The sequence below is a fragment of the Benincasa hispida genome, chromosome 11 (genome assembly GCF_009727055.1).
Source record: "Benincasa hispida cultivar B227 chromosome 11, ASM972705v1, whole genome shotgun sequence".
Taxonomy (NCBI): domain Eukaryota; kingdom Viridiplantae; phylum Streptophyta; class Magnoliopsida; order Cucurbitales; family Cucurbitaceae; genus Benincasa; species Benincasa hispida.
Window position 1 is genome coordinate 10,441,300 of NC_052359.1, and position 12,883 is coordinate 10,454,182.

The 12,883-nt window shown below is 31.9% G+C and overlaps 1 protein-coding gene across 1 annotated transcript; it reads right to left on the minus strand.

Moving 5' to 3' along the window:
- Nucleotides 1–4,634: 4,634 nt before the first annotated feature.
- Nucleotides 4,635–11,616, minus strand: LOC120089696 (caffeic acid 3-O-methyltransferase-like). The gene is made up of 4 exons (XM_039047061.1): nt 11,064–11,616; nt 5,954–6,267; nt 5,454–5,518; nt 4,635–5,094 (listed from the first exon to the last, which is right to left on the minus strand). Exons 1-4 carry the CDS (start codon nt 11,489–11,491, stop codon nt 4,777–4,779), a joined length of 1,125 nt encoding a protein of 374 aa, XP_038902989.1. The 5' UTR covers nt 11,492–11,616; the 3' UTR covers nt 4,635–4,776.
- Between the last annotated feature and the right edge of the window lie 1,267 nt (nt 11,617–12,883).

The window sequence follows — 12,883 nt, forward strand, 5'->3', positions numbered from 1 at the left end:
ATCCGTGGTTATTTCATGTAACATAAGCAGTATGTGAGACATACAAGTGGATCATGCCTAAAGTAATAACCTAAATGGTCTATAATAGATGGATAAAGGAGGGAGACCTTATCTTTTTTATACTACGGATACGACCCGCTTCGTAGATATTACAAGTGTTGTAAAGTTCTATAAATGGTCTAATCCTGACCATTCATGTGGAGACATGCGAGTGGGGGTATCCTATACAAAGAGTTTGTATAAGACCGGAGCACGAGATGATTAGTCTCTTAATATAACGCTGTTGATAATTGAGACTTACATCTCACTAGGATGACCATAGGTGACATGACCTTAATTCTGAGTGAGTTGGGAACTTCTGTTCATGAGGGCAGTCCTTTGATTTGTATGGGTGAGAGTGGCCAGATTTCCAACTCAACAAGCCTACCATTTTGGAGATTCGTTTGATTGGGGAGCTAGGAACTCAGCTACATAAGACGGAATTCATTCTTTCTCTAAAGCAGGGGTAAATAGATAAATTACTCTTTTAAGGGCTGATTCTGGGTCTTGAACATAGTGGCCACATCCTCTCTTTGGAAGAGAGGACTCGGTCATAGTAGGACTATTACTTATTGTTCATTAGAGAAATTAGTGGTACTTAAGGAGTTAGATGTAACTACAGGGGCAAAACAGTAAATTGGCCAAGATGTACTTACGAGCGATTTGTGAAGTGTCATTGCACTATTGACTAGTTATATCCAATGGACACAGAAATATATTTGTAGTGTTAAGAGTGCAGCTGTAGGTCTTTAGTGAAGTGACCAACAGTTAACGATGATAGATCTCATTACTAAAGAGTTTAGTAAATTATTCACGTATTGTTAGAGCTTCAAACTATAGGTCTATAAGGTCCCCTTGGTAGCTCAATGGGTTCAAGTTGAGAATCAAATTTTGGGTTAGTTTGAAGGGTTCAAATTAACAAGAGGAAATTAAATTATATGTGATATAATTGATTTGATGTATTTAATACATTATCATTAGAGGAATTAATATAAACATGATTTATATTAAATACCATAAAATAGAAAAAGAACTATGGTTTATATGTTGATATGATGAAATATTAAAACTATAGGTTATAAATATAATATGATAAGTTGGTTATCATATTTATTTATAATATAATAATTATATGATAATTAATTATTCTTTTTCTCTAATAACCGAATTGAGGGGGAGGTTATTGGAAGTTTTATGGTAACTGTGAGATAAAAAGGAAAATGGTTTTCCAAAATGAAGTTGATGATTCATTCGGAATAATCTCACAAAAAAAAGGCGATCAAGTAAAAGTGTTTTACTAAACGATCACATATAGAGCATACACAATTGAGCTACGAGTTTACTATACGATAACTACTCGCTTAATCGTTGCTAACGATCGATTATTTTGTCTATATGATAGATAGATTCATCTCCCACTTACTCGATCGTCTACATCCTGTTTTCCTCAATCCAAGATCACACAGAGCCCATAACTCCTAGATTCTCACACCGAGAATACCAAGGTAACACTTGTGGTGGTGTTCTAATTCTATTCGAGGATCGAGTTAGACTCGATTGAGATCAAGGCTCATTCAGACATTCATTGAGATCGTGTTCCGTTTGTTGCGTTTGAGTGCTTCTTTAGACGCATTGGAAATTGATTGAGGGATACTTGAAGAAGAGTTCTTCAAAGGTTTGCATTTTCTATCCCCTTGTATCTTTATTTTTAAGTAGCATGCTATAATTTCTGATTATGCATAATCGTTTCCGTTTCAACTGTATTGTGTTTGTGTTCATTCTCAATGGGATTTGGAACGATCCGCTTCCACTCAAAGGATATATATTTAGATTTCCTTCATGAATATGTCCACCAAATTATTCTAAATGTGGTATATACATAGGTCATGAATTTCCTCAGGGAATATACTTGAGACAACCTTTCCAATAGAGATGTGACAATCTAATATACTCACTAATTTTGAAATGTCTTGAATCAAAGCATTCAATTGAGTCTTGAACCAAGTCCACAATGTATCATTCTCACCATCTATAATACTAAATGCGATAGGATATGTATTATTAATTTTCATCAGTACACGTTACTATTAATAACATATCTTTGTATTTCTCATGCAAATGGGTGCCATCAACAACGATTACAGGGCAAATGCAGTTCAAGAATCCCCTAATACACGGACCGAATGCCACGAAGATGTACTTCAAGTATTGTTCGTCTTCTATTTCAACCTCAAAGATGGTGCCCATATTTGCAAGTTTCAGTGCTCGCCATATGCATTAACAAGAGCATATGATTCTTTCGGTGATCCTTGTAGGTACACCAATGCGTACTCTCTGGTCATAGCTTATATTCACCCCATAATTTCATCGAACATCTTCAATCATATCCCTTGGGCAGTATTTTCGACCTACTTGATTGTATTTAAAATTGATTAAATTTCCAATAACTCATCTTTTACTGGTCGATAATTACTCATTCTCATGTCAAGAGTGCATATATGAACACTCAGATACTTTGTCACTTTGAAGGAATCACTTCCTTATAAATCTTTTGCACAAACCCTCACTTACATTCTTCAACTGAACACTGTACCATTAGTAAGCTTGTTGTTGACATTTTTACAAGGTAGTCAAAGTTTTTTCTTATTACAAGCATCAACAATTTAACTGATAAGTCATATTTTGAAAAGAAAATCTGACCAACCTTTATATCATCACCATTTAGACAATCGTGAGGTATTGTGATAAAGTTGTCATATGATGGGTCTTCTAATGGTCTGGATATATCTATACATGGTTGGGTTGGAATGGTGGAATTCATTTGAATTGAAGGCATCATCACTGGTGGGATGCAAGCAAGTGGGCTTGGAACATGAATGGAAGGTGTTAGAATTCTTTGTGGTTCCGAAGATTGTCTGTATACATGGTAAGAATCAATCTATGAAGTACATCTATATGTTGTGACCAATCCAATCTTCATTTCTATCGTCTCCCAGGTTACATGGTTCAATATTCTCATATAGTGAAGACATGATGGGAATATTATGTGTTGAAATGGTTGCAAACCCAATGTTTTGATTGGTTGGAATGGTTTGAATCGTTGGATTGCACTGCTGGTACATGCTATCAGTGTCTACTCCATGACTTTCTTGAGGTGTAACGAATACAAACAACGGTATCTGGGATGCATCGCTACCTTTTAAAAAGAAGCTAAGATCTTTATTGTTGACTATATCAATTGGGGGAGGTAGGACCAATAGATTGTAACGACATTTGATGTGTATATCCAATATATCCGAATCAATATTCAATCGTTGATGTAGAATACTCATTAATTCACTACGCATTATATCATTTATGACCTTCAAACCTTTCATATGACCTCCAACATAATTGCTTCTGGACTAGTCCCATTCCCCACCAAATCGTACAAACACATGAAGTAGTGTCATTGATCTACAATCGGAAAATTGACAATTGGATTTGAATTGCTATTAAAGTAAGCGATCGACCAGTCAGTAATACGCAATTGCCAGCAAGTTCTAAGAGATTGCCCAAACAACTATTGAAGATCGTCAAGTACATTATAAGTGATCGCCTAGTAAGTTCTAAGTGATCGTCCATATTAATGTAAGAAATCCTTTAGTTATATGTAAGAGATCATTTATATAATACTAAATGATCACTTACATTACGATGAGCGATCTCCTATCTTTATGAAAGCGATCTTGTAAGAAAAATACTCTGTAAACACTTACATTCTCTCCGTTTCTGGTTCTGGCAAATGATCTTGCTCTATATCCAAAGATAAAATGAACTGAACGATCGATGAAAGCGAACGACAATGAGAATGTGGGAGTGAAACTATGAGAGAACAATTGGAGAAGAAGTTGGGGAGCTCAACTGAAAGTGAATGACTAAGAGTAACCTTCCATTACTTACCACATTTTTGATATCAATAACATTAAATGATATTGGTAGAATATTAATTGAAAATAAATATTTTGGTGGAATGTTGGTGTTGCATTAAATACAATCGCTTAAGAAATCGTTGAAGGAGGAAGAAGGTAGGAGGGCCGAGAATAGGTTTTAAAAGTGGGAATAAAACCGGTATTTCACATAGCAAAAAGATCAGTCATAGAAAAGTTTTTAAAAAGAGGTCATCTATGGAAACGATTTTCGTTTTTAGGTTATTTTATGAAATTTTCTCCCACTGCCGAATAGCGACAATGAGTTTCGATTTACTCTGTGGAGACGTTCCGCCCCATTGCCAAATAATGAGAATTCCCCCGTCCCGCTCCACTCCATTGTCAACTCTTCTTCAAAAATATATTCTCTTTAAACAACGAAAAAGTCACGTTTGGAATGGACAAGAGAGAGGCTAGGCTGAGTAGTTAAACAAGTAATTTTTTTTTTAATAGTTTCACGGTATAAATCCTAGCTACCTTAGTTATTTATTATTTTCCTTTAATCACTTTATTAAAAAAAAATGGATCTATTTTAAAAGTTGACACGTTAATCCGCTGTATGTGGTCTTAAATACCTGTCAATGTAGAAAGTTCAAAAGATATACCTATAATTTCAATATGTGAAACAAGCCATCAAAATAATAATCTTCACTAAAATATAAAAGGTTCAGCAAAATAGACATAGAAGTTCAAGTACTAAAATAACTTAGCAATTAAGCCACCACACACAAAAACTTTCGCTAGGAAGTATAATTATGTTTGAAACCCATCAACCTTGGTGTGATGTAAAATCTTTAAGAAACTCTGTAACCCAGAGATTAGACACAAGGCACTGGAATATGACATGTTTAAACCCAGCTTTTGTAGCAAGGGCCTTGAATTCATCTCGAGTTCGTTCCTTTCCTCCTTCATATAGAGTCATTTCAATCATGTCACATTGGGCTACTGCTTTTGTTGCACTTGTGGTCTCAGGCATTGTTGGAAGTATTGAGTCTACTATGATTACCTTTCCATCGTTCGGAATCGCAGTGTAGCAATTTTTCAATAATTTTACGCAATGATCGTCACTCCAATCATGAAGTATCCACTACAATAACAATCGTGAATTCGAGATTAAAATAGTTTCTTCTAGGTATGTAATTAATACTACTAATCTAATCATATATACCTCAATAGATACGACATTAAATTACTCCATTCGAAGTATCGATATGGTTAAATCCCTCACCAAACATAAATATTCAATTTCTATTATGCAAATATATTAATCTAACCACTAGAATGCTTAGAAGTGTGATTCATTAAAAGGGAAAGGTTGTTCAATAATCATCGTATATAATTTTAAGAATAATCTTAAAGAACATGATATATAAAAAATTTCAAGGAACAAAATATATGTTTCTTAAACAAAAGTGATTGCAAGAAATAACACAAACTAAAACTAACCTTCATGAAAACAGCATCTCCATTTGGAACTTTCTCAAACATGTCTCCTCCCACATGTTCTACACCTGCCCCCAAATCATAATCAAAATTTCACTCTCACATTCTTTCCTTTTCAGAACTTATACATCCTTCAAATTCAACATTCTTCAACTATGTAATCAGCAATCTAATTTCCTTTTAATTCATATTCTTATCCCTCAAAATAAGCAACAATATGTTTCAATCAACACTCCTCTATAAGCTCTATCTTTAATTTCAATTCATATATATATATATATATATAATATGATAAGTCATTTACAATTATTAGACATAAAAACTCATAGTTTTAGTTCAACCCGACTTCCACATCATGACTCATACGCTATATTCGATTTGTTGAATTATTCGTCACTTAACGACAAAACCATATTACGTCGAACATTAATTAGTCTAAGCTAGAACATGAACAAAGAAAAAAATTAAACGTATAGGAATGATAAAATTATTATAGGTCGTACCGGGATAGGAAGGGGCATCACGAATGACATGAGGTAAGTCGAAGTTGATGCCTTTGATGGAAGGATATGTAGAAGTGATGACATGAAGGGTGACCCCAAGGCCACCACCAACATCAACAAGTTGCTTGATATTTGTAAAGCCTTTGTAAGATTGAACAATGTTCTTGATGGGCATAGTGGTGTGATTTATCATCGCAGTGTTGAAAACTTGGTTAAATCTTGGATCCAAACCAAGGTATTCAAAGGCATGAACTCCCCCATAAGCCCTATTGAAAGCACGTCCTCCTTCAATAACTGCATTCTTCAGCTCACTCCTGCAATTTTTGAATGCTTATTTGTTTTTTTAATTATAACACACTAGATTGCTTTCTTCAACTTTTTCTTTCAACTTTCTCAATTTTGACAAATGTCAATTTATATCTATCAACTTCAAGGTTTAAACTCATACGATTATTAGTTTGAAGTTTAAATCGATATAATTTCTAAAAAGTTTAACGTTTTAAATTGATACACACTCTGATATTTGGGTAAATTTTTTTGGCCTTTCAAAATTTTTCGTTTCTCTATTTTTTTTTCCATTTTTATTCTAGTGTATTTATCTCACTTTTCTCAATTTCAAATGAAAAATTTTAATATTTTCTCAGAAAAATTTTCACTAAAGTTTCTTTATAGGTTTTTTTTAAATACAGAAAAATGAATTAATTTATTTATAAATTTAACAAAATGTCACTGTCTATTAGTGATAAACAATGATATACAATGACATTTAATATTTGAAACTATTTCAACAATTTTGCCATTTAAAACAATTACTCTTTCTTTCTTTATATGTATACCTTTTCTATTCCCCTCTCTCTAAATCATTTTTCTCTCTAATACACACATATATATACATACAACATCTTCTCTCCTAAAAAAAAATTCTATAGCTTTCTCTTTTACCATATCTTTCTCTCTTTTCTCTTGATAATTGTATTACTTTTCTTGGACTTTTTCCTTGAGAGTTTCTCTAGTAGATATGTTTTCAAAATTTCTTCTTCAACTAATCAATTTTTTTTGGTTCTATTTTGTGTTAATTTACTCTCTAATTTTTTTTGTTCTATTTTGTGTCATTCTACTCTCTAATTTCTCTGTTAGAAAGTGTGTGTTGACAATATTTGTTTAAGTCTTGTTGTTGTCACTTAAATTGTTAATGCATTCCTTATATTATATAGAGACCTGTTTCTAGAAATGTCATTCTACTCTCTAATCCCTTGCCTTTTGTGTGTGATTGTTTTGGAATATGGGACTTTTCCTCTGCATGTTCGCTATGCATATTTCAAAGGATCTTTGTCAGTTGTTTTGGGCTTGCCATTTTTATAAAGAATATTGCGTGCTATTGTCTTGTGAAGTATTTTGTCACAAGTGTTGTGTGATCTTTGAAGAGATAAAAAAATCTTGTTGCTACAAGTTTTAAGCTGTATTACTTTTCATCAGTAGATTTATGAAGAAGGGATTCTCAAGCTTAGGGAAAGCCTAAACTTTTCAAGTGGAGTGGTATTCATTTGAGGGGGGGGGGAATTAAGTTCAAGTGAGATGGAGTTCTCATGACTTAAATGGAGCTTAAGTATTGTTGAGATTGAGTCTCGATTTTAAGGGAAGCCTAAGAAGTTCTTTACTACTTGGAGGCCTAAGTCATCAAGAGAAGGAATCCCACATCTAGGGAGAGACTAGGTGAATGGTTGAGTGATTAAACTCTACAAGGGTCACTATAATCATGTTATAATTACTGATAAGTACTACGTTGTAATTGTTTACCATTTATATTAGTGAAGTTATCTTTCATTTGTACATTGTCCCCATACATAAGTGATGTTCACTGAACTGGGTTACCAATATTTTGTATTCTATTTACTAGTTGTTTATCTTTGTTTAAATGTTCTGTGGAATGTAATAACATTATTCGTAATAACATTTAACATGCAGTAGATATCTCCTTCTTCATTTCAATTAAAATGACTTATTGTACCACATCTCTCGCTCTTTAGGTTTACTTGTCCTACAATTTCTTTCTCTATAGTTTTTCCATTTATTTATTTAACTAATATTTCCTATCTAATATTATTCCTCGTCCTTTTAACTTGTTTTCTCACAGATTCTTTTCTCTCTCTATCAATTTTTTTTCTTTTCTTTTTTCTTATTAATAATGTCCTGGTCGAATCTTTGACTTCCAAGGCACTAGAAGAGAAAGTTTCATCTCTACTCTATTCTTCTTATCATACCTGTGATTTGAGTCTCTTGTTTCTATTGATGTATTTCTTTAGTACATCTTGTTCTTGGTTTCTTTTTTAAATATAGAAAAAAAACTAAAATATTTACAAAATATAACAAAATTTTAGAACTATCAATGCTAGATGCTAACACTGATAAACTTTTATCAGTTTCCATCTGTGACATTAATAGACATTAATAAAAGTCTATCAATGTTTATCAATATCTATCATTGATAGTTCTAAATTTTAGCTATATGTTGTAAATATTTTGAACAGTTTTATCATTTGAAATAATTTTCCTAAAAAAACATACTTTTCAATCTTTTAACTTTTTCTTCTCTTCCTAATATTTATTATTTTATCTTTCTCTAAATAATGTTTTCGGTCTAATATTACTCTCTCCATTTAACATTTTTATCTCTAATACATATTTCTATTCCATAATTTTTTCCCCTCTCGAAATGATTTGTCTCTCTAAAGTTTCTCTTAACTTTTCTATAGAAGAAATTAACTCTCCATAAACTTATATTTCTTTAGCTTCACATGCATATTTTGCTTTCACAAAAAAGTCTCTCTACCAACCTCAAGATAGTTATCAAATAGGGAAATTATTTTAATTGGTAAAACTGTTGAAAAAATTTACAAGATATAGCAAAATTTTAGAACTATCAATGATAGATGGTGATAGACACTAATAGACTTCTATCAATGTCTATAAGGGGCCGTTTGGATGGAGGGAAAAGAGTGTGGGAATGGGAATAGGCTTCAAAGCCCATGTTTGGTTGGTGAACTTTGTTTATTTATCTTGGAAAAAGCATTTCCTAGGCATCCTTTTTCCACACAAGTGAATGAATTACATACCTATTGAGAAGTGTGAGTTTTCACTTCTTCTTCCCCTTCCTACCATAATTTTCCTTCCTTCCAACAACTTAGTTATCTTTAATTCCCACACATACTATTCACAGGCATTGTTTTCTTATGCACAACTACATAGTCATCCTTGATTCTCAGTAATTTTATTTCCAGACATATAATTTTCAGGCATCCTTAATTATTGGGGATTAAGAAAACCTCAATCCAAATGGCCTCTAAATGTCACTTTCTATCAGTGTCTAGCAACACCTATCATTGATAACTCTAAAATTTTGCTATATTTTGTAAATATTTTGGTTCATTTTTCTATATTTAAAAATGATCCTATCAAATAAAATAAAAATAATTATCAAACATATATGTGTTTGTGTTTTTTGTCGTTTAAAAGTAAATAGAAACAATTAATGACCCATTTTATAATATTCTCGTTTTTTGTTTCTATTTTTCTTTCTCATTTTTCAAGAAACGGACTTGTTTGGTAACTGTTCCTGTTTCTTGTTTCTAAATTATAAGAAACATTTCTAGAAAATGAGACCAAATTCAAGGAACTATAAAGAGTAGTTTGTGTTGTTGTCATTTTTATTTATACTTTTTCGTTCCAATTTTTAACAACGATACATTTGCCCAAATGGTAACAAAGTATTTCGTATGTTTTTCGTCCATCTAATCATAGTCTAGGGTTCAAATCACAATTTGCTTTTGATGTTATTTACAATATTTCTTAACTCTTCTGTATTTATATTTGATTTAATTTTGAATTATAAATGTTAGAATATTTAGATTTATATATTATTTAGATTTTCAAATTTCAAATTTTAATATGTAAATTTAAATATATTTTTTATTTCTTGAATTTTAAATTTTGTTGAGTCGTATAGACGAGTTAAATGTGAGTCAAAATCATTTAAGACAATGCTCGAGTGAGAAATAACATTGCGGATCAAATTTAAAAACATGTGAATGATAGATACAACTTTGTTATTGTATTTAGTTTTGCATCGAGACTTATTTGTATTAGATAATAAATACTTCTGATAATTTCTTTTTCAATGTTTAATATATGACATGTCTTCTTTTTTATATTATATTATTAAAAAAAATAATAAAATGAGAAATGAGAAACAAGAAACAAGAAATACTTATGAAACAAGTTTATGTTTTCGTTTCTTTTGTTCAAGAAACAATAAACAAGAATAGTTAACTAACATATTATTGATTCTAGTTCTTAAAAAGTAGGAAACGGGAAACAAAAAACTAAAAACATGAAATGGCAAACGGGAAACAGGAACGTTATTAAACGAGCTTTAAAGAACCAAAATCTAATAATTGAAATCATTATCTAACCGCTTCATTTTTTTTTTTTTAATTTATGTCGGTTTCATCCTAGTTTTTCAATAAGATTTAGAAAACACTTGAATTCCTAGTCAAAATCTACACTAAAAAATTGAAATCTATTTTTTGTAGCTAGCAAAGTGGAAAATTTTCATGGATAGAAAAAATTTCAAACTATTTACAGAAGTAAAAGAAAAAAAAAAACGTTGATATACACTGATAGACATTGATAGACTTCTATTAACGTCTACCAGTGATAGACTTCTATCAGTTTCTCTGTCAAAGAATATTAATTTTTTTTTTTTATTTTGTGTAAATAATTTTCTTTATTTTTCTATTTTTGAAAATCTCCTTTCAAAATTTGGCTTAATTTCTGAAAATGTAAAAGGTAAATATAATAAAACATAGAAACTTGTAGGCAAAGTAATTTTTGCGAGCTTAATTTAAAAAAAAAAAACAAAAAATAAATTACCAATGATTGATTACCAAACGCCAAATTAATTAAACTTTTTCCCATTTTAAAATAACGTTTTAACAAAATAAAGAAAAATAAAAATAAAAATAAAAAACTTAGATACTCTATAAAAATAGACATAGAAAGGGGGGGGGGGGGGGGGGGGGGAAAAATATTGAAAATGAAAGCGAAAGCAAACCAGCTATGGAGAAGGACTTTATCTTGAAGCAATGATAAAAATGGACCCAACGAGACACCATCTTCATTGCGAACATAATACTTAGAAACCGGCGTAAGGCTATAAAGTCTCTGCACATTCCCATCTTCATCAAATGCCAAAGAGCATCCCACCACCGAGTGGCTCGCTAGAAGCCTCAACATCCTATCGATCATAGTTACCGCTTCGGGATTTGTCGTGGTTATCTCAGCCGCTATCTCTGCTGGAGAGAGCTCGGCCCCATTCCCAGCCTTGGCCAAGATCTCAAACACGCCGAGCTCGAAAGCTGCTTGGAGTGTCATCGGCACCACCGATAAGGTAGCCAGTTCCATCGCATAAGCATAGTGTTGTTCTTGGGAGGCGGCATCATCGGAGGAAGTGATGGTTGTACCCTCTGCCGTTGAAGCCATTTCTAGCCGGAGTTGTGTGATGAAGAGGGAAGTTGAGGCTGAGGCAATTTATTTGGTGGATGGAGTTGGAGAAAATAGGTAATGGAGAATAAAAAAAATAGAGTGGATTGGTTGGTTGTTTGGCATCCCAATAAAAGTTTTAAATTTTTTATAAGGAAAAGACAAAACATAAAAAGAAAAAGTATTATTTTAAATTCTCAATTATTTCAAAATTTTCAATCAGGTCATTTAATATACACCATTAAATTACTGTTTTATTACTATAGATATACATATGTATAGTCATTCAAAAATTGTTTATCACTCCTATCTTTTATAATCATACTAACAACTTCTCTATAATGAAATGCACTATATATGTTTCAATATCCTTATTATGGTTGCATAACTATCGTAAAAGTTCAAGAAAATTATCTTGATTCTTCTAATCACCTGTCTCATCATGTCCATGGAATGCAAGTCCTTATCGTAATATAAATTGAATACAATCAATCGATGCACCTAATCAAGTTCGGTACTTAACTCATGCTTTGTCAGACATCCTACTTAAAAAAAAAAGTCTCAATATGTTGTTTTTGGTGGTCAGACATCCTATTTACCTAAAGCCTTATTTATTGTGTGCACTATTAGGACCACCAACATGAGTATGTAATTTCTTTTTTTTTTTCCTTTCAATTAGAAAATCCTTCACTAACAAAATAGTCACTTTCTAACTTTTCACTTACTTTATGGTTTGAATAGATAACAACATAAACAAAATGCAGCATCATTTGAAATGCTATAACCAATTAGAATATTCACTAAAAGTTGGATTAAATCGTGATTTTGTACCAAATTTCTTAAGTGGAAAAAAAAATGATTTTGAGGCTAACAAGGACCTTTTAGTACATACTCTATGAACTTGATCTCGAATATTATAATCATAATTGAAAATTTGATTCTTATACTAAGATTTGTGGTAGTTCTTCTAGATTCATTTCTGATAAGATCGATCGGAATCCAAAACATTTTTCTTCTTTCAAGATGATGACTCTACTGTCTCTATTGTTGTTTTTCTTTTATATTATCTCTCCATACTACAAGAAATTTAGCTTTTTCCGACAGCAAAAAACGTCAGGAAAAGTAAAAAAAATTGTATAAAAAGGCTTTTTCGATGCCAATTTTACTGCCGGCATGGTCGTCGGGAAAACTTTCTTCCGATGCAAAAAAGTTTTGTCATCAGGAATATTAGATCTCTTGATGGGAGAAGTTGGGTGAATTTCTCCTGACGCTTAGAAAGTGTTGTCGCAAAAGACACTTCTCCCGATGCTAGAAATTGGGTTTTTGGCATTGGGAGAAGTGCCTTCTATTGACGACACTCTCTAAGCATTAGGAAAAGTCCAGATTTGTGTG